General features: G+C 50.2%; 1 protein-coding gene across 4 annotated transcripts; it reads right to left on the bottom strand.

The window, feature by feature from the left end:
* Positions 1-7,633: 7,633 nt before the first annotated feature.
* Positions 7,634-15,415, bottom strand: SHROOM1 (shroom family member 1). 4 transcript variants are annotated; one of them, XM_044947664.2, is made up of 9 exons: positions 15,275-15,415; positions 14,671-14,824; positions 10,371-14,232; positions 10,224-10,279; positions 9,787-9,996; positions 9,013-9,591; positions 8,783-8,924; positions 8,402-8,674; positions 7,634-8,306 (listed from the first exon to the last, which is right to left on the bottom strand). In XM_044947664.2, exons 3-9 carry the CDS (start codon positions 11,373-11,375, stop codon positions 7,974-7,976), a joined length of 2,598 nt encoding a protein of 865 aa, XP_044803599.1. In that variant the 5' UTR covers positions 11,376-14,232; positions 14,671-14,824; positions 15,275-15,415; the 3' UTR covers positions 7,634-7,973. The 4 variants fall into 4 exon arrangements, with proteins under 4 accessions (XP_044803599.1, XP_025148494.2, XP_044803600.1 ...); XM_025292709.3 differs by having other exon boundaries at positions 14,671-14,883; positions 15,275-15,402; XM_044947665.2 differs by lacking the exon at positions 15,275-15,415 and adding an exon at positions 15,144-15,162.
* Between the last annotated feature and the right edge of the window lie 6,612 nt (positions 15,416-22,027).

The raw sequence follows: 22,027 nt of genomic DNA, 5'->3' as shown, positions 1-22,027 counted from the left end.
TAAATGTAGGCCCTGATCTGGCCTCTCCCATCTTCCTTGCCTGGAACTCTAGCTAAGCTGCATAAATTATTTCAAAATGCACATCAAATCGTCTGCCTCTGTGAAAAACTAAATGATGAGAGGCAATAATTAAAGCAATCTGAGTAGCTGAAGGTCTAAGAATAAAATATTAGAAATTTTTCATAATGAAAGAGAAACTTGACTAAGGGTAACAAAGGTCACACACAGGTATGACTGGCTTTGAGCAAGACAAAATGTAAGCCAGCATAGTAGCGATAACAATAACTAATGTTTATGGCACATTTAAATCAGAGGAAGATTCTTAAACTGCGGAAGAATCTTTGTGTTTCACAAGGGTGTGCTGCAAACCTTCCAAGTGAAGTAAAAACATTCAGCAAGAGTTTAGGGTCAATAAGCCTAACACACAGGTGTAACAAACCACTGCTTTTCCCTTGCAGGCTGAGACTGTCTGAAACTATATGGGAAGTTAGTAGGAAATTATGGTTTGATATGCATATGGGAAGTTTGCAAGAAGAATATCTGGTTAACAGGAGGCATACCTGTGGAAGAGTATTTCCAACAAATGACCAAAAAAAAAAAAAATAGTTGTTCATCGATTAAGGCAATTTATCTGGTTAAAATTATCACAGGGAACAGAATCACTCCTCTTAATAGGGAAAGAGTTAATTGCTGAGGTGGATGTGTATGACTCATATCCACAGCAAGCTTTTTAATACAATTGTACATTTCCTCTCAGGAGGATGGAGGCTATTCTTGAGTATGTGTTACATACCTAAAGGAGACCAGGGTATGTTGCTGTTGTTCAGTCACTCAGTCATGTCCGACTCTTTGCGACCCCATGGACTGCAGCAAGCCAGGCTTCCCTGTTCTTCACAATCTCCCAGAGTTTACTCAAACTCATGTACATCGAGTTGGTGATGCCATCCAACCATCTTATCCTCTGTTGTCCCCTTCTCCTCCTGCCTTCAATCTTTCCCAGCATCAGGGTCTTTTCGAGTGAGTCAGCTCACCCCATCAGGTGGCCAAAGTATTGTAGTTTCAGCTTCAGCATCAATCCTTCCAGTGAATATTCAGGGTTGATTTCCTTTAGGAATGACTGGCTTGATCTCCTTGTGGTAAAAGGGACTGTCAAGAGTCTTCTCCATCACTGCAGTTCAAAGGCATCAATTCTTTGGCACTCAGCCTTTTTATGGTCCAGCTCTCACATCCATACATGACTACTGGAAAAACCATAGCTTTGACTAGACAGATTTTGTAGGCAAAGTAATGGCTCTGCTTTTTAATATGCTGTCATATTTAACAGCATTTTAATATGCTGTCTAGGTTTATCATAGTTTTTCTTCCAAGGAGCAAGCATCTTTTAATTTCATGGCTGCAGTCACCGTCCACAGTGATTTTGGAGCCCAAGAAAATAAAGTCTGTAATGTTTCCATTGTTTCCCCATCTATTTGGCATGAAGTGATGGGACCAGATGCCACGATCTTAGTTTTTTGAATGTTGAGTTTTAAGACGGCTTTTTCACTCTCCTTTTTCATCTTCATCAAGAAGCTTTTTGGTTCCTCCTCACTTTCTGCCATAAGGGTGGTGTCATCTGCATGTCTGAGGTTATTGATATTTCTCCCCGAAATCTTGATTCCAGTTTGTGCTTCATCCAGTCTGGCATTTTGCATTATGTACTCTGCATATAAGTTAAATAAACAGGGTGACAGTATACAGGCTTGATGTACTCCTTTCCCAATTTTGACCAGGCCATGCTGCTGCTGCTAAGTCACTTCAGTCATGTTAGACTCTGTGCGACCCCACAGACAGCAGCCCACCAAGCTCCCCCGTCCCCAGGATTCTCCAGGCAAGAACACTGGAGTGGGTTGCCATTTCCTTCTCCAATGCATGAAAGTGAAAAGTGAAAGTGAAGTTGTTGAGTCATGTCCAACTCTTTTTAAAGTGAGGAAGCCTAGAGAAACTGTAAGTAACCTGTATGGCCTCAAGCTACTCATCTCACACACTAGTAAAGTAATGCTCAAAATTCTCCAAGCCAGGCTTCAGCAATATGTGAACCGTGAACTTCCTGATGTTCAAGCTGGTTTTAGAAAAGGCAGAGGAACCAGAGATCAAATTGCCAACATCTGCTGGATCATGGAAAAAGCAAGAGAGTTCCAGAAAAACATCTATTTCTGCTTTATTGACTATGCCAAAGCCTTTGACTGTGTGGATCACAATAAACTGGGGAAAATTCTCAAAGAGATGGGAATTAATACCAGACCACCTGATCTGCCTCTTTAGAAATTTGTATGCAGGTCAGGAAGCAACAGTTAGAACTGGACATGGAACAACAGACTGGTTCCAAATAGGAAAAGGAGTTCATCAAGGCTGTATATTGTCACCCTGTTTATTTAACTTATATGCAGAGTACATCATGAGAAACGCTGGACTGGAAGAAACACAAGCTGGAATCAAGATTGCCAGGAGAAATATCAATAACCTCAGATATGCAGATGACACCACCCTTATGGCAGAAAGTGAAGAGGAACTCAAAAGCCTCTTGATGAAAGTGAAAGTGGAGAGTGAAAAAGTTGGCTTAAAGCTCAACATTCAGAAAACGAAGATCATGGCATCCAGTCCCATCACTTCATGGGAAATAGATGGGGAAACAGTGTCAGACTTTATTTTGGGGGGCTCCAAAATCACTGTAGATGGTGACTGCAGCCATGAAATTAAAAGACGCTTACTCCTTGGAAGGAAAGTTATGACCAACCTAGATAGCATGTTCAAAAGCAGAGACATTACTTTGCCAACAAAGGTTCATCTAGTCAAGGCTATGGTTTTTCCTGTGGTCATGTATGGATGTGAGAGTTGGACTGTGAAGAAGGCTGAGCGCCGAAGAATTGATGCTTTTGAGCTGTGGTGTTGGAGAAGACTCTTGAGAGTTCCTTGGACTGCAAGGAGATCCAACCAGTCCATTCTGAAGGAGATCAGCCCTGGGATTTCTTTGGAGGGAATGATGCTGAAGCTGAAACTCCAGTACTTTGGCCACCTCATGCGAAGAGTTGACTCATTGGAAAAGACTCTGATGCTGGGAGGGATTGGGGGCAAGAGGAGAAGGGGACGACAGAGGATGAGATGGCTGGATGGCATCACTGACTCGATGGACGTGAGTCTGAGTGAACTCCGGGAGTTGGTGATGGACAGGGAGGCCTGGTGTGCTGCGATTCATGGGGTCGCAAAGAGTCGGACACAACTGAGCGACTGATCTGATCTGATCTGATGGCCTCAAGCTAGTAACTGTCATGGTCAGGATGGCATCCTGCTGCTCTTTTCCAGTAAAACATCCTGTTACAGAAAAGCAAGGTGGTCTCATCTCAGCTCTTTATTCATTTAGTGACCTTAAGCAAGTCACCCAATTCTCCAAGCTCCATCTCTCTCTCTGTGGAATTGGCAGTACCTATCCTACAGGCTGTGGGGAGGGAGGAGCACATGGAATGAGTAGGTAGAGTTGTTTGTGAACTGCAACATCATCCTGAAATATTACTAGGAGTGCCAAGTCGGTCCCAAAGGGATATCTGGATGCATTCCAAAACCAAATAGCTCTGATTTGTGCTGTTACTCTACCTGATCACCATTCTTTTACCATGTTAGTACCTGTATATATAAACAACAATATTGACACTACTAGGAAAAATATATTCCCATAAAAGGGAAACTATCCTATATTCTGTAAGTGATATCACATTATTTCAAATATCACAGTGCCTTTTATTTATTTATTTTTGGCTGCACAGGGTTTTCGTTGCTGTGTGTCAGCTTTCTCTAGTTGTGGCAAGTGGGCTTCTCATTATGACGGCTTCTCTTGTTGCAGAGCACGGGCTCTAGGCTCATGCTGGCTCAGTAGTTGTGGCACACAGGCTTAGCTGCCCAGTGGCATGTGGAATCTTTTCTGGTCAGGGATCTAACCCTTGTCTCTTGCATTGGCAGGTGGATTCTTTTTTTTTTTTTAATTTGTTAATTTTTTCTTGGCTTGCTGGGTCTTTGTTGCTGCAAGTGGCTTTCTCTCGTTGGGATGAGTGGAGACTACTCTCTAGTTGCAGTGCTCAGGCTTCTCATTGCAATGGCTTCTCTTGTTACGGAGCACAGGCTCTGGGCTCACGTGGGCTCAGTAGTTGTGGCACAGGGGCTTAATTGCTCTGAGGTGTGCGGAATCTTCCCTCACCAGGGATTGAACCAATGTCCCCTTCGTTGGCAGGCAAGATTCTTAACTACTGGACCATCAGGGAAGTCTCCACAATGCCTTTCTTACCGCACATACCTCTAAAATCCCCAGCCTCACCTTCCAGTCCTAAACAAGCATTCAGCCTTCTGGATTGAAAGCACCCCTCTGCACACATGGCTTTAAGGCTGGGCCTACTCAGGACCTATATTCTTCCCCTTTTCTTTGCCTTATCCTGGAAGAAATTATCTGACCTTTTAAAATGGTTTAATAAGTAGACTGTCACTCTCCAGGCAGCTTGTTGCCTTGAACCTCTATGGCTGGCTTCACACTCCCAGAGCTGCCCCACCTCTGGACTTAAACCTGTGGAGCAGAGGTGGCCTCAGATATTACTGCAGGGAAGTGGAAAGAAGGACCAGATAGTGAGAGAGGGAGTGGGAGGAAGAGAGGTGGGGAGGGAGTGATTGAGAGAGAGATCTCTGGACCTCTCCTCCAGAAGGGGGAAAAGTTCTTCTAGTGAGAACTTAGTGCTGACTTCAATTTCAAACACAGCAGGTAAACACCCATGGTGATTTTCTAAACTGCAGCTAGGCCGTGAAAGTAATGTTATGGGTTCGTTGGGAGGATTGATTTACAGCATTTGCCTGCGTCCCGCCCCCCACATTCCCCCTTTATCTCTTCTCTCTGCGGTGGTCCTCAACCGCATTTGACCTAAATGTCGTCTGAAAGCATCTGAATTACTCATGACGGCACAGCGAGGTAGTTTGTTCCCCTGAGGATTTCTGAGGTTCACTCCAGCTGCTTGCCGAGGTAGGTGGTGTGCGGAGCAGACTGTTCCAGCCAGAATGAGCGACGGCTTGGGGCACCGCAGAACATTGCTTCCCTACTCAGTTTCCAATTTACAGTCAGAAGGTAAAAAGTACACTAATTAAATCCATATTAGGAGGAACCGCGGGGGCTGGATGAGGCGAGTGGGAGAGGAGGCCTCCGGCTGCCTGTTGCCCAGCAACAAGGGCACTCCGCTAAGCAGTGGGGCGCAGCGTCTCAGGCCGCCAGGCTGGGGGTGGTGGGACCAGCAGGCTGGGGCGCAGAAGCTTGGGGAGGTGCGGACAGAAACCCCAGCAGAGACCCAAGGAACCTTCTTTTCCACCGTGGGGAACTAAGTAAGGCTCTTTTGGATATTGATCCTCAAGATCACCCCCAACCCCCACCCCCAGCTTTCCCCTCCCCACTCCTCATTAACCAACAAATGTCGAAGGAGGTGGCAAAGGAAAGCGAGCCAACCTTCCTACAGCCAACTGGCTAGAATTTCTTTCCAACAGAAGCAAAGGCTTAGCCCCCGCCTTCAGGCCCAACAGGGACACTGCTCAGGACAAGGCAGCGTCCCTGGGACTAGCCCGGAAGGCCTGGTAGCTGGAGAGGTGGTGAAGGGTCATAAAAAGAACAGCGCCATCTGCTGGCAGCGTCCAGGAGGGTGGAATTCACCCGGCTTCTCGTATTCACTGCCTCCCTCCACACCCAAGTCTTAGCCTGTGGTGCTAATATCCAACACCTATGCTGAGATCGTTCTTGTCCTCTGAAGGAACAACGGGGTATGGAAGAAAGTTAAACTGGGGCAGGAAGGAGAAGGAGACAAATGGAAGGACCTGCTCAGTTGGGGCCGCACTTTGGTGGGCACTTTCGATCTGATGACTGGGAGGGATTGGGGGCAAGAGGAGAAGGGGACGACAGAGGTTGAGATGGCTGGATGGCATCACTGACTCGATGGACGAGAGTCTCAGTGAACTCCAAGAATTGGTGATGGACAGGGAGGCCTGGCGTGCTGCGATTCATGGGGTCGCAAAGAGTCGGACACGACTGAGCGACTGGACTGATCTGATCTGATCTGATCTTCGATCTGGTAGAGACAAGTACAGCAGCCTCGTATCTCCCCATGGCCAAAACCAGCCAAGAACCAAACTGCAGTTTAACCGGACAAGAGCAGACGCTGCTTCCCATGCCCATTCAGGGCTGGGAGTGTTTTGTCCGAAATACACAATTTCCACTGGCCTAATGGACAAGGTTAAGTGTATTTCTAAGAATATCACAATGCGCGCCGAGTCGCGTCCACTCTGCGACCCCATGGACTGTAGCCGCCAAGCTCCTCTGTCCACAGGATTTTTTCAGGCAAGAATTCTGGAGTGGGAAGAATATCACAATAGGAGAAAGCAATGAGCACTGTACAGGGCAAAAGGCAGAAATAAGTATATCCCTCCAGAAGGCGTCTGGCAGCAAGCTGTCCAGCAGGGCAGAGAACCTTGGAGCGGAGGCCCCGCCCACAGCGTTCAAAGGGGAGAAGCAAAGCAGAATGGTAGAACCCGCAACCGCCTCAGCAGGAGCCCCATATGTTTTTTATAAAAAGGCACAATGTGAGTATTGTTCTGTGCTCAATAGCGCGACTGTTATAACTAATGCTTTTAGTATGAATACAACCACTTAAAATTCCCAACCAGTTGCACTTAGTGACAATATGCATCAGAAAAGAGCTCAGAAGCAGAGATTCCTCACTTAGAGGTCAGTTGGCTTTAGATACCATTATTATTAAGGTGCCCAGCTTACAAAAATACACTCAGTATTTGCATGAACAATGTTCTGGTCCCCAGCCTTTGCAGCTACAAATGCTAAGGCAGATTTTCACATGTATATTGGAGAACATTGATTCTATGTACACAGGGATGATACACAGAGGGTGTGTGTGTCATTTGTTTCATTTCACTCTAGCCCTTAACCCCCCACTCCCAGCTCCAGCCCAACCCCAAATAGGCATCTCCAGGACATAAGCCCCCCAGCATAATAGGTCTCCAGATGCCCCATGACTCATCCCCATTCAGCTCCCATCCTCCCAACTGCCCTCTTCAAGCTTGGTTGACCCCATAGGGTCTTCCAAAGGAGAGGTGGACAAATTCAGTTTTGATAACACAACTGGATGAGGAAGACAGTTCTTTTTGGGCCTCAGAATGAATTCCCCTAAATGCCCAAGTGTATTTGACACCATCAAGGTTTTTAGGCAAAGCATCTGAATCCATTTTCCATTTGGGGAAGTTCCCTGTGCCTTGAATCTTGAAGGGAGGCCGCCCTACCCACTTCTACTGTACCACTGAGGTTAGGGGCTTGGGTAAAAACCAGCAAAAGGGACCTAAACTCAGCCAATCAGGTCTAGAGTTTTGTGGTAAAAATGCAGTCACCAGAAGAGTTAGGGACTACTGGTGACAGCATCTGCCTGGCCCCTCTTGTTTTCAAGCCTGTTTCTTCAGTCTTCCTAGGAATCCCTAGACCTGACTAATGTCCTCTGACAAATAGCTAATCTGCTCTAGTCAGGGAGGGGTCTGAAATTTGCAAACAAGACCCTGCCTCCAAGCCAGACTCCGGGTATTACTTCTCATCAATTTTTTTATTGAGAGGGAAAAGAAATTGCCATTTTGAATCTTAAGTTGAGGTGCTTCTCTGACTTGTCTCATCTCCCTCCAACCAACCCTTACCAGAACTCTTTCTCATCACAGGAGAGAATTCTGAAGATTTAAAATTTCTGTTAACTACCAGATAATCCACAAGATTTGGGAAAGACCACGTGAGAACACTTGGAAGAAGTACCCCGGCAAAGCCGGGCCTGGGTCTTCCCCACCCCAAGGGAAAAGCACCGAATAAACCAGCGTCATCCGGAATCATGCGGGTGAGAGGCAAGGGCAATGCTCCCCACCCTCACCGCCTGTAACTAGATGAGGGGTGGGGGGAAGGGCAGTTTATCGGGAGGATGGGTCCCTGAGGGGAAGGCTGGTCTGGGAGACGAGGGATGACGGCCAAGGTCGTTCCTGACTGCGTCCAGTTGGTCCTGAATAAGGCGGACCCGCTCGTCCAAGCTGCGCTGCTGGGCCAGGACTGCGGCCTTGCCGGCCAACAGGGTGCGGTAGGCGCTCAGCTCCTCTGCGGGCAGTGCGCGCGCCAGCTGCTCGCGTAGGGCCCGCTCCCGCCGCGCCACGTGCTGCTTCAGCTCCTTAGCATCTTTCTCCTGCCGCTGCAGGAGCCCCAGTCGCTGCAGCAGAGAGGCCTGGAGATGCAGGGCGAGGGCACTGTGAGCCAGGCCCGATGCAGGCCCCTCACCGCCCTTCCCGTCTCCCGGCCCTCCTCAGCCCTAACCATTACCTGCTCTTCAGGGTCGCTGTCTGCACCCACCCGGGCCAGGGCACGGTGCACGCGGGCCAGGCGACTGCCCAGCAACAGCAGGAGGCCAAGCACACGCTCTAGGTCGGCCATGAACCGGCTGAACCGCTCCAGCTCATGGGGTGCACAGGCCTGGCCGACAGCGGCCTCCAGAGCAGCTCCGCGCCTGGCCCAAGCTTGGGCCGCTCCCTGCAGCTGCTTCTGCTCGGCCTGAAGGTCCCTGAGCATCTTTTGGAGGAGGTCCGCCAGCTCTGCCTGCCGGGAGTGCGTAGGCACTTAAGTCTGGAGCCAGGCCCCTGACTCCCCAGACCAGACTCTGGGTTCTGGCCTCACTCAGCCACCAATGGCCCCTTCCACACTCACTTTCTTGGCTTGGATGCTGTTATTTGGCTTTGGTGCACCCTGGTCACATGGTTGGTCAGGTGCAACGTGGGTGGTAAGGTTTTCAGGCCTTGTCTCCTCCTGAGAAGTTGGCAGGTGCTGGGTGGAGTTAAGTAGATAGGACCTGGGGACAAAACCAGAGCTCCTTGTGTTGTCCTGCCCCAGAGATCAGGGGCTTAAAGTCCTCTGAGTCCCTGATGCCCCTCACTCACCCTGGCTCAGAATTACCAGCAGCCTCCTCTCCAGCCTCCCTACAGGCTGGTCTCATTGCAGCCCAGACCTCAGCTAAAGGAATCAGTCCATCTAGCAGGCCCAGGGATGGCTCTGGGCTGGGATAGGAGGTGAAGGTGTCACTCTGAGAGGGATCCAATCTGGCCAGCTCCTGAACCAGCTCCTCGAGGCGTGGACTGGCCCATGTTGACCGGGGACCAGGCTCCCCAGGGCCCCAAGCCAGGGCACTACGGTCAGGGAGCCCTGGGGTATCACTGTCTGGAGGTCCCAGGGTATCACCTGGGAAAGGTTTCAGGTCAGTCTCTGCAGTCTCTGCAGCTGTGGGGGGAACAGTGGTCAGCAGTTCAGTGGGGTCAAATGTAAGGATGTCACCATTTGCAGTCTCAGGGGGGCTACAGCATGTAGGCCTGGAAACATTCACAGAACTGTTTAACCCCTGCCAACACTCATCCATCCCTGCAGTTTCTGGGTCCTCATGGAGGGGCTTCTCTGGGGGGATTATAGCTTGGTCAGTCCTTTGACTCAAGCCAGCTCCGTACTCCTGGTCAGAGACATGGACACTGAAAGTGGAAGAGACACTAAATCAGAAAAAGCTCTGGCCAAGGGCCCCACCCCCCTCCCCCTGCCAACCACTCCCTCCTCCCCACCCCCCCCACCGCCTTCCGTCAAGAGAGAGTTCCATGCCTCTCCAGCATTTTATAGATGTGTGTAGGAAAGGTGTATCTCACTCTGCTTGAAAGTCTGAGGAAACTCACCAGGTTGGGAGCCCCAGGGGAGTCTGGGAGTCTGCAGGTGATCTTGCTCTGACCAGGGGGGCTTCTTCCAGGAAAACTTCATCATCAGGAAGGGATGGGAGCCGAACAGACCCAATGCAGTTCTCTGAGCCCCTCTGCTCACAGTCAGAGGGACTGCTCTGGGGTCCCTCTGCAGGACACACTTCTGCAGCTTCCTTCTGATTCAGGAACCTGGAGGCAAGGACCCCACACTGACCACAGTGACCAGGAAGGAAGATTCTGGTTCTGCACCAGAAACACAGTGGGGTGTTGGGGGTGGGATTAGGGGGTGTGGTTTGCACTCTGCCTTGAGACATAAGGCTCAAACTGAGGGTGGGTGGAGGCCTTCTTTCTTGAGCAAGAGCCATGAAAGCTGCCTCCCCCAATTTTCAGTTCCCAGAGTGGTTCATGTCTCTCACCTGTTAAGTTTGGTCTGCAACGGTGGTCTAGGGGTTTCTGCTCCTTGGGGAACAGCCTGGAAAGGCAAGCAATTGGGTGGAATGTTGCTCAAGTTTTCAGTCCTCTAGGTTCCCCCACCCCAAGGTGGCAGCCCCTATCTTCCATACCTGGGCAATGGGCATGATACCTTCTGGACTTCCCCAGGGGGCCACGACTTCCCCGGAAGCGCTCCGACTCCGACTGGCGGCAGGCCTGTAGGCATTGCCAAGCTTCAAGGACCGGGATTTTGGGTCCTCTACGTTTGGGGGCTGGGTCGCAGGCAGCCATCTGATCTGCTGACCTTCAAACTCAGCCAGCGTCCTCTGCTGCCATTCCCGAGGCTCCGGCCCGATGAAGCCAGAGCTGGAGCAGGCCTCTCCGGAGCATTGCCTTGCCAACCCAGCGCCCCTACCCAGGCGATCCAGTTTCCCTGGCTCTGAGAAGCACCACTTCCGTTGCTGGGTGGGAGCCCCTGAGCGCGTCGGCTCTACTTCCCCGCCGGGGTGGCTGAGCGAGGCGGAGCGCGGGTGCTGGGCAGAGGGCCGCGCGGGGGCCGCCGGCCGCAGGCGGGAGGGTAGGCTCATGCGGAGCTCCTTTCGCTGGAAGGACGTCTCCCGGAGCACTCGCCGCTGCGCGCCCTGTAGCCGCTGGCGGTAGGCGGCCCGCGAGGCGGGCGGGCTGGGCGGCTCGGCAGCCCGCGCCGCGGCCTCAGCCTCGGCCGCCAGCGCGTACAGCAGCGGGGTGGTCTGGCGGCTGAGCGGTCCCGGGGTTCCCTTTTCAGGGGCACGAGGTCCACTGCGTGCGGCGGCCGCGCGCCGGGGCTGCGGGGAAGTGCGAAGCCTGGCGGCGGGGGCCGGGCCGCCCCACACCACGCGCACGTAGTCCCAGTCCAGGTAGGGAAGTTGCTGGGTCCCCGCCGAAGGCGACGGCGTGCGCGGCTCAGGAGGCTCAGGACCGCTTGAGGCGGCGGAGAGAGAGCTGTAGGCCGAGTCGGTGGGCGCGGACAACCGCCGCAAGTCCAGGCTGCGAGTGGACGAGGCCGGGGAGGTGCGGCCACCTCCGGGACCCAGGGCCTCCATGGCTGCTCGGAGGAGGGCGGAGGCTGGCCAGCTCTGTAAGGCCTGGAAAAGCATAGGCGGCGTGGGAGGTGAGGCGCTCCGGGTATGGGTTAGGATAGCCTGCTGGCCTCTCCAACACCGACATGCTTACACATTGCCTCCCTGGCCACGGGACCCATGGCCCTAACATCCTGCACCTCCCTCGTCTGGGATGGCAAAGGCAGGAGGACCAGGGGAGCACCTCTGGAGGTTGAGAGCCTTAGCTCAGAGGAAGGAAGTGGCACCTAGGCCATTCCCTACTGGGGCTCTTCTGGCCCAGCCTCTACCCTGGCACCTCCTGGAGCGCTGAGAACATACCCATGCTCCTTCCCTCTCCAACCCTGTCCCACCCAGGCTGCTTCCTGGCTGCTTTGTTAACTCCTCTGGGTGATCTTTTCCTCATAAACAACATCAACAACGATCTGAGATCAGAGGGGAGCCAAGAAAGGAGGGGAGGAAAGACCCAGGTCAGGTGGCAGGGGCAGCTTCACAGCCTTCCTCTGGGCCAGTTATGTTCCAGGTGCTCTGAATAAATATTTATCTTGAACCTCACAACTGTTGCCTGCGTTTTACAGATGAGGACAGTGAGGTTCTGAACCAGGGAATGATTTGCCCAGAGGCACATAGCTAGTAAGAGGCAGAGCCCTGCCTGGAATCTGGGCTTGCCTCCAAGCTTACTGAAGCCAGAATCAATTTCCTAGAAGCAAACTCTGCTGAAAGCCAGTTTACCCCAATCCCCCCCAACAAAGCTCAGACTCCTCTGTGGGAAACAATCCGCACCTCCCCCCCCCACTTCAAATTACTGTCAGATCCCAGGATAATATGTTCCCTGCTTGGGAGACTGCCTTTTGTCTAGGAGTGACAGGCTTACCCCATTTTGTGCCACTCTTGCTCCTCCTATAGGGCTCAGCTTAGAGGTTTCCTGGCCCTTTGGGATCCCTCTAGTGTCCTAGCTTCCCCATCACAGCACTCAACACCCTGCATGGTGATTGTTGGTTTGCCTGTGATTCCCTCTCCCCATTCCCACCCATGAACTTCCTGAGGACAGGCCCTGCACTGACTCATCTCTGTGCCCTCAATGTCTGGCATGTAGTTGATGTGAAATATTTGTTGAATGACAAGGAAAGGAGTAGAATTGCAGGAACTAGATGAGGGGTGGGGTAGGTGGGGTGGCTTTGGTGGAGAAGGTTGAGGGCTTCTTTGCTTCCACCTACTCTTCTCTCCCTATTAGTCTTTTTGAAGAAGGGGACAGAATGGGTGAGACAGTTGCCACTCATGGACACTGACCAGGTTACTCAGGTTATTAAGAACCAAAAGAGCAGGCAAGCATAGCTTGGAACAGGAATGGCCAGAAATCAATACCTTCCCAGTGCCAGGAGGGGAACAAGGGGAGGAGCTGGGGCAGTGTACCTGGATCAGGGGTGAAAGTAGCTTTGAGTCTTGGGAACTCAGGGTTCAGTGCGGGCTATAGGGACTTTTGTGTGTGGAGGTGGATGGTGGGGAGAAAGCAGGTTTGCCTTCCCTGAGCTTCTTGGTTGGGACTGCAGAGGAGGGTGGCCCATAGCTGGGTGGAAACTGAAAAAACAGACTTTGGTGAGCCTCCTAGACACATTTTGGAGCTCAGGATCACCCTCTACCACATTCCCTGAGACCCCAGATTCTACAGATTGCTGGCTAGGGCAGGTAGAGAGGTTAATGGTGGGAGGACATAGTGTTTCCTTAAAGGGAGAAGCAGTACTTCCACCATTCCCAGGAGGGGCTGTCAGCTGATCTGGTACCAGAACATCTTGACATCACTGTGCCTACTAAAGCCAGCCCTGAAGGCTGGTCCTCACACTTAGGCTTGGGGACCACTTTTGCAAAGTAGTTTATACTCTCTGTATTTCAGAAAGAAAAGCTACTCTGAGTAGCAGCCCCTTGGAAGACTCACCTCCTCTAGGGAACCCCTCCAGCCACCCAGACGCTGGCCCCCTCTCCTGCTATACTTCTGAGCCCAACTTGGGAGCACTGTTTATCCTGGCTTATGCCACCGAGGCCTACCCATGTTGACTTTCACTGCATTTTTAGGCATGGGTAACTGTTCAAATACAAAGATGTTTCCTTAAAAAAGGCCTTGAAAATTCTTATTTGTGAGTTACTGAATGACAAAGGGTTCTGAGTTCGCCCAATAAAAACAGCTCAAATGGGTAATAAAAATGTCTGTATATTTTCTTATTGATTTTGTGTTGAGAATGCTTTTTCAGTGGTAACCTGAGCACCCAATACCCATGCAAGATAGGGTAGGAAAGTCCAGCTCCTTTAGTGTGTTTTGGGGCCTCAGCCCAAAGAGCAGAGAGTTTTTGTCTGGCTGCAGAGAGCCTCTTGCAGTCCAACCAGCCTCTGTGGCTGGGAGTGGCCACACCCCAGGAGCCCTAGCGTCAGCACTAATGTCAGCTGTGGGCTGGGCTGCAGAGCCAATGCCTGCATTGAATATAAGTCAGAACTAAAGCTTTCTCAAGCCCCATCAGCCCAGGGGGAGCAGCATGTTATCCTGGAAAACTGCTAGATTAGGTAGGGTCATATGGTATTGGCATCGTTTGCAATAAATATCACCTGAATCAAAGAGCAAGAGACGAAAAGGAGACAATGATGACTTCAATGTTCAGAGCTAGGAACTGAGGAGGTGGAGGTGCCGGTGTCAGGAATGAGGAAGCTGGGATGCGAACTGGCCAAGGATTCCAGGCCAGGTCTGGGGCCTGTGGACTTTGCAGTGTTTGTGGCAAGTCTGGTGAGCAGTTGAGTAGGTTGAGATGTGAGTCTGGACCTCAGCAGAGAGGTTGGACCAGGCAAGCAGACAGACCCAGGCTTTTAGTTAGAGGTTCTTGGGGAAACCGATGAAGACTGCTTCCAGTGACTAAAGTCACACAAAGGCAACAGAAACAGATCCAGGTAAAGTGACCAGAAAGACAGACAACCTCAAATGATCAATAAGGATCAGGAATTAAATCACATCTGGGATGGTCTTCCTCAGTGGTAGGCTTACTGTAGGGTGTTGCCTCCAAGTCACCCAGACTGAGTTTCTGGGTCCTGGGCCTGTCTTGAATCCCAGCTCTCCAGACACAGTCTGGAAGAGCAGGCCTTACGGGGGAGTTCCATGGCTCTCCCAGCCCCCTACGGCTCCCCATTCTCCAAGCCTGTCCGCCCCACAACGCACCCTGCGAAGCATCTGCTTTCCACTGCTGCCGCCCTCCCGTAGAGTCTCCATAGGCTCTAGCTCCGTGCCGCGGACAGGAAACGAGGGATGCTAGGGCACATGCGGAAAGGAGGCCGCGGTCGAGGTCGGACCACATACCTGGGGCTTCAAGCTGAGTTGAGGTCAGAGAGGCAAGAAGCACAGGCCTGGTGGCCACAGGGGGCGACAAAGTCACGAGGTGCAGCAGGAGAGCGACGCCTCGCGAACACTGGCAGAGTGGATGGCCCCCGGACGGCGCATTTCTCGGCCTTTCCTGTTGGGTTCACCGTCGGGGAAGGAGGGCTCAAAACGCGCGCAGGGGACCACGCGGTCCTGGACGCAGGAGAGAGGGACAGGGAGTGGGGGCTGGATTCCCTAGCGGCTCCGCTGCCGAAGGGCATGAGCCGGGGGTCGGGGAGTGGCTAGGGGGTGCGGTGAGGCCCCATTCCGAGTTCGCCAGCCCCCGGCGTGCTCCCCCAGCAGTTCCCGCCGCTACCGGTTCTGCGCCCACCACCCCTCTGCCGGAGGCGGGGACAGGGGCGCAGGAGCCCGACCCGACTCTCGCAGACCAGACGTGCTGTGGTGCCCAACACCTTCAGACCCAGCGACGCTCGGGCTGTTCCGCAGCGGCTCAGCCACTCCCATCCGCACCTAGCTGCGGGGCTCGCCCTACCGCCCCGGGGAACGGCGATTCCGCCGCCTGGCCCCCGGCCTCGCCGCGTACCTGAGCTCCAACCCGAGACGAGCTCCTGGACTGCGGCCGCGCAGTGACATCAGAGCCCCGGGCTCTGGCTCCCGACCCCACCTCCAGGCTCCCGCCGCCGCGGGGGAGGCGCCAAATCCGACTCCCGGGGGCGGGAGCGCGGAGCGGCCGCGCTGCCCAGGCAGCCGACAGCCCCTTCCTAGTGTCCGCTTGTAGGCTTAGACCCCGGTCGGGGTTGGACGCTCGTTACCCCGCCGGGCACAGGCCTCTTGCCTGGCTGGAGAAGCGAGAAAGTAGGGGTAGGGCTCCCAGGGCGCTCGCCCGCCGGTCTCCATCTGGTGTGTTCTCACGGCCTGTAGTGCTCGGCCGGAGTCCCACGGATTCAAACCACCCCATCAGTGGGGAAGCCCAGGCCAGGTCCCAAGAGCTCCAGAAGGCCACCTCATTCCAGTTTGGCTAAGTAAACAGACCTGCCACTGTCCCTGTCCAGCTCTGAGTACAGTGCGGATGCTAATGCATCCTTCCTTGACCAACTAACTCTCCCTCCAGAACTTCCATTTCCAGAACTCTTGCAGCTCTCTGATTCCCACTATGGCCTCTTTGCTCCCCTCTTTGCCCCTTTTCATTTCTCTCATATCTCGCATAGTCTGGGCCCTCTGGCCGGCCACCTGAAAAGGGGGAAGGGAAGCTGGGGTGCTGCTGACTTGTGTATTCACTCCGGGTCTTCTCAGTGGTGCTCAGCATTTTAAGGTGCTGGACTATGCATGTCCCCTGTGGCCTGGATAGGGTCTACTCCAGCCATAGAAACTGGCTCTCTTCACCTACGGGGATCTCAAGGCTCCAAAGAATGATCAGAATTCATCAGCCACTGTACACTGGTCACTGCTCTGTCCTCAGCCTTCCCTGCCCCCACTTTTCAAACCTGTATCCTGTGAATACTGGCTCTCAAGAATGCTCCATCCCTGGAAGGGGCTGAGCGCCTTTTTGCTGAACCCAGTCAGTGCTTGGTCTTTCTGTTATTGTGGCTTCCCTTACTGTCCCACAGAAGAATCAGCATGCCTGGGGGGCAAAGACCATATCCCTGTATCTTGGCATTCTTGGCTGACAAGGTTTGTTGGTGATAATAACCAGAAGCCGGAACTTAGACCGGGGGTCAAGGCTACCACTTTCTAGCGGGAATAAGAGCCTGGAAACTTGGTCTGTTAGGGTCTTCTAGGGGATGGAGGCAGCAGGCACCTAAGCCTGGCTTCTGATTGGGACACTCCTGGCACTGATTTTTCTTCAAATGCTATCCTGATCCAGGCATCAGCAGGAGCTGGAGCTCTGGACTCAGACAATGGCTCAGAACTTCTTGGTTTTGAACACCTGCCCTTTTAATACCAACTCTGAGCCACATGGTTGGTCTCAGAGCAGTATCACAATAGAGGAAACAAAACCCAGCAACCAAAAGTCAGTTAAAAATGTTCAAGATTTTAATTTATATATATATATATATATATATGAAACTACAAGTCCCTGGTAGCTCAGACAGTAAAGAATCTGCCTGTAATGCAAGAGATGCAGGTGATATGGGTTTGATCCCTGGGTCAGGAAGATCACCTAGAGGAGGAAATGGCAACCCATTCCAGTATTCTTGCCTGAGAAATGCCATGGACAGAGGAGCCTGGAGGGCTACAGTCTATATATTTTAAAATACATGTATATGTATGTATATTTTTAAATTTATTTTTATTTATTTGGCTGCACCAAGTCTTAGTTGCGATCTTTGATCTCCATTGTGACATGCAGGATCTTTTTATTAATAGTTGCAGCATGTGAGCTCTAGTTCCCTAAGCAGGGATTGAACCCAGGCCCCCTGCATTGAGAGCATGGAGTCTTAACCACTGGGGCATCAGGGAAGTTCCTTAATTTATATTTAAAAGAAAAGTATATTTCTTGACAACTATGAAGTGGACACAACATCCACAGTCATTCTTGATAATCCTCTTCTCCTCCCCCTTATCTCTCTTGCATAGACTCTAGAAACTCTCTGCCTAAATTCCCCAAAAGAAATCCCATCCACTCACTTCTCTGCTTGCCTCTTTTTCTCTTCTGAGAAAGAGAAAGCACCCCTGACATCTGGAAGTTGGCCTGGGACTATCAGCTAGACCTTGGTGTTATAGGAGTTGGTCTGACAGTCACAGACAAGGCCATGGAGTTCTCCTGTTTTGCATAAACAATTTCATGGGACATCAACATCAGACAAGACCCTCTGTAACCATGATGGGTCAAGATAAAAACAAGACCATTCTGTAATCATATCTGAACACAGACAAACCATGAATATTGTCCAAGTCAAAAAAATGACCAAATGTCTTTCTGTCCTGGATAATATGTGTGACTGCTGCTTCCTTATCAACTGTGGCTTTAGCTTTGCTTCAGTCATTCCTCTTTCTCATAAGATTTTAAGATACCCAATCATAGAATTACTCTTGCTTCCTGAAGCATCACTGAGAAAAGTCCTACTTCTTTAACTCTCCAAAATCACTAAATCCTTTAAGTCCTTTCTAGTGCCCTCTTACCAAGATGCTTCACGGTTCCCCTCACTGTAACAACTAATACACTCCATTTTTTCAACTACAGGTGTGTCCCTCATGATCTTTGACTGGAGGGCATCTCTTTAGTGCAAAAGCCCAAAAAGTCTTAGAGGGGAAGAAGGGGAAGAAACTGCAACCAACTTGGAGTCTCCCTTAGCGGCAGTGGTTAGGGAGCAGGGGCCATGGAGAAGATGGACACATGCAGATATTCATCATGTTTTCCTACTACATAAAAAGACATGCTTGTGCCCCTCAGTATCTCAGTACTTTTCCAGGCCTGGGAGAGTCCATCTGACACCGTGTGAGTTAGCCAAGAACCACCCAACCTAGCCCTTCCTCAGTTACCCAAGCAAAATAATTGTAAATGGGTAAGCCACTAAGTTTAGGGATACTCTGTTAAACGGTAATAGATAACTGTAACAGGATATGTAAAATTTCAAATTTGGTTAATCTTCTCAAATTTCTTACAAAGAGGTTGTACCAATTTGTATCCCCGTTAGTGAGTGCCCATTTTCCCACATCCTCACTAACATAGTACATTATCAGACTTTTGATCTCTGAAAACTGAAAGGTGAAAATGTTTTAATTTTTTATATATAAAATTGCATATCATTTTGTACATTTTAAGGCCACTCGTATTCCCTTCTGTGATCTATCAACTTTCCTTGCCCATGTTTCTATTGGATTATTGGTCTTTTTCTTACTGACTTATAAGATCTCTTTATGTATCAAGGTAATTTACTTTTTTTAAATTTTTATTGTGTGGCAAATATTTTCCCAAGTTTGTGTCTTCTGACTTTGTTTGTGGTGGGAGTGAATTTATAACCCATGGTTAAGGTAAAAAAAAAAGTTTCATTCTTGTAGATAGCAACTACAGAGCTATTTTAATAATTCAGAGACCATCATATATTGGTTCAAATTCACTAAAGGCCAGAAATCCGTCAATGAATTATGTTGTCTATTTCTGGAAATCCAACAAAGCATGAATCACTGTTTTTACACAAGTGTCTACTTAAATTGTTAAGTGTTCCCTTAGAGCAAGTTTGTTTGCTTTTTAATTATGCACTGAATTCACCACACTTGTCCAAAGATAGGGCTTTATAGGAAGTCAGCCATAAGAAAAATTCAGGGAGAATGGAGCCCCCCCGCCCCTCCATATGAGGGTGTCTGGCAGGAAGGCCTTTGGGCGAGGCTGGGTAGGGACTGGTTGTCCCAGCGATTGAATCAAAGTTTCCTTTCAGATCAGCAGTTCCTGGGAAAGAATGCTGGTCTGTCACATTCCTATTGAGTACGCATATATCACCTTTTCCCTACAGATGATGTGTGACTCCTCAGCCTCTGTTTGCTTTGGCCATAATAACTCAGCTTTTGTTAACTCCTCAGCCTGGTTTACAAACCCCAGATCTGGGCCCATTCCATCCTCCTCGTCTGCCCTCACTGTTACCCACACACCCCTGGCCAAGAGAGATTAAAGGAGGTAGATGGATACAGGCCTCTCTCCTTTTCAACCAGCTCCAGTGGACCCAAGACAGATAAGTGGTGGTCACATGAGCTTTTCCACTTTGCTTTGCTGGCCTCCCAGGATCTAGATGAAAAAAATGTCTCTTACATGTCATTTTGGTCCCCAAGAATAGAGAACTTAACTCAAGACTGAACTAGACCCCCAGTAGCATCCCTAGGGAGGGCAAAAGCAGGCTCAGGTCCAGAGGTGGCCCTGTGTTCAGGTCCTAATAAAGGGGTGAAATGGTCTACAAAGGCCCCTCTCCTAAAAGTACTTTCTAATTGAGCTAAATCTGCCAAGTCTCTGGCGTCATCAGGAGTCATCTGATAAGCATTTTCAATGAGAGGATGTTCCAACCCTAGAGGTTTGGGCCTTGGGCTTTAGACGGAAGCCTGGGTACAGGATTGGGTCACAGCATGCCACGTGCACATAGAATGGATTCTAGTCGTTCGCTCTGGAAGTAGATAATGCATGTCCTTAACATTCATCAGGAAACTCTTGCTGATCTTAACTGATGTGTCTGGTCAGTTACTCACATGGAGGAGACTTTGTTCTAAAACCTGCGGGTGTGTATATCTGGCATCCATCATGGTGCATGAGTTTTTGGGACCCTTCCAGGAGTGAATGTGACAGCACACACACACACACACACACACACACACACACACAGTTTAGTTGGCAGATTATTGTACTCCAAGGGAAGGATCAAGAGAAGTTTAAAAAAAGAGAACAACAAAATTCTCCAACATAGCCCCAATAAGTGGAACATTCTCTGAAGCCCTGCCTGGTTTGTGTAGAGATGCAAGTGTCTACACTTATATTTAACTACTTCAGGGTGGGTGACAGCCTAGAAATCAGTTCCTCAGACTCCCCAGCCACAAGGTCTTCCCACGAGATCATGCTGCCTGCTAGTCTGCTGCTGTGCTACAACAAACAAAAATAAAATACCACAATTAAAAAAAATAAATAAGGAGGACAGAGAGCTATCCTCCAATTCACTGTGTCCTGGGTATACAAAAACCAGCAGTGAGAGAGTGAGCGTGAGTCCACAGCCTGGCAGACCTAAGTCAATGCCAGTCTGACCCTGGAGATATCCCAACCTTCCTGAACAATTCATTCCCTCATCTATAAAATGGATACGACTACATGTTTGCCAGGTAAAGATTAAATGAGATTTCATCAAATCTACTCAGCACGGACTCACAGAAGGCCATCAGCAAGTGGCGTTAGTTATCATTATTATTCCTCACTTCATTTTCTCCTGTAGGGAAGACAATCCTAACTAAATCCCAGCGTCAATTTGATCTTTGAGGACTGGTTTATACACCAGAGGTCTCCCCTGAGTGTTGCTCCCCTCCTAAGCTTTGCTTACTACTCCCTCAAACAGGGCTGTGGTGGACATCTGAACACTTCCTTCCTAGGGGAACACATATTGTGTAGGTCTTGGGGAGAGAGAGCCCCTTCTCCCATTTTGAAAGACAGCTTGCCACAGTGCAAACCTTGAGACCTGGGCTTGACCAGTGTGATGCTCCTGCCAGGGACTGGGACTCTCATGTGGGTGTCATGGAGATGTAGGGACAGGTGAGAAACCACTAGGAGTTGGACGGTGTGATGTGGTGGTGGTCCTAACCTGTCTCCTGCTCTTGCTGTCCAGCCTCCTTTAGCTCCTGTCTATTTTCATTGCCTGGTCCTCCTGCCTTTTAGTCAAGTCTGTGGGCCACAAGTCCTCCTTCCGATGCATTCCTTTTTGGAGTTGTAGGAGCTGGCTGCTGCTGCCTGAATTGAAGAAATTTTGGAAATAAAGCTAAGACACCTTTTAATACTGGGATGCCAATGTTAGGCTGGAGGAAAATCTGGCCAGATTTGGGTGTTCAGAGTTATTCTATCCCTGGAAGAAGCAACCACTAGGCAAGAAGTGAGAAAGCTCTCCCACAGCTGCCCTGGGGCTAAAGGGATGTGGTCCCTGCCCTTTGATGTGGTTGGAGATCCTCTAACAAGGCTTAAACAAGCTCAAAACTAGCAACTCAGGAAACAGGATAAAGCAGCACAGGAGAAATACAAGGCAGGCAAGTTCCTGGTTCAAAGTGATAAACATTTGCTATGAAATTGAAAACAAGATTTCCCTTGATAAACATAAAATCAAAGACAAGAAAGTTTGGAGATTGGTTCCTTTTTCCTATTCTTGCAGTAAAGAGGGTGGCCCAGATTCTACCTGTTCTTTTTTTTTTTTTTTTTTTTTAGCATGGACCAAAAGACTAAGCAAATGTCAGGCCAAGGTGGGCCCGCCCGGAGACCTAGAAGCATAGGCTTCCATCCCATAGCTGCCCCCCTCCCCACAGAGGGTTGGGCACATGCTGAAGTTTCTTTTTTTCTTCCCTCTCCTACTAGAAAATGTCCTTAGGAAGGACCCATTGTGATGCGGAGTTATACAACCCCTGAGCCAAGAACCGCCTCCTCGGGGAAACATCCTTGCTATCTCTAGGGAGAGTTTGGGGAAACATCCTTGCTATCTCTAGGGAGAGTTCGTTGTTCCCTGCTGCACCTAACATTACATTGTAGAATATACACACCTTCTCATTTACTTGTATGTCTGTCCCATAAGACAGATTGTGAACTCTTGAAGGAAAGGAAGTACCAGGCTGAGCCTGGAAGGACTAGGCTCAGAACTATCATCAGTGATTGTTGAATGAATGCAAG

This window comes from Bubalus bubalis, chromosome 9 (assembly GCF_019923935.1).
Source record: "Bubalus bubalis isolate 160015118507 breed Murrah chromosome 9, NDDB_SH_1, whole genome shotgun sequence".
Classification (NCBI taxonomy): domain Eukaryota; kingdom Metazoa; phylum Chordata; class Mammalia; order Artiodactyla; family Bovidae; genus Bubalus; species Bubalus bubalis.
Note: the sequence above shows the minus strand (reverse complement) of the source record. Positions and strands in the feature narration are given on the sequence as shown.

What these genes read in the sequence shown, in the direction of transcription:
- SHROOM1 (XM_044947664.2), bottom strand. Translation starts at nt 11,375, where the DNA reads ATGCTTTTCCAGGCCTTACAGAGCTGGCCAGCCTCCGCCCTCCTCCGA. An exon ending in TTGCAGACCAAACTTAACAG is followed by an intron (nt 9,997 to 10,223) that starts GTGAGAGACATG and finishes CCTTGCCTCCAG; the next exon opens with GTTCCTGAATCAGAAGGAAG. An exon ending in ACAGCGACCCTGAAGAGCAG is followed by an intron (nt 8,307 to 8,401) that starts GTAATGGTTAGG and finishes CTGCATCTCCAG; the next exon opens with GCCTCTCTGCTGCAGCGACT.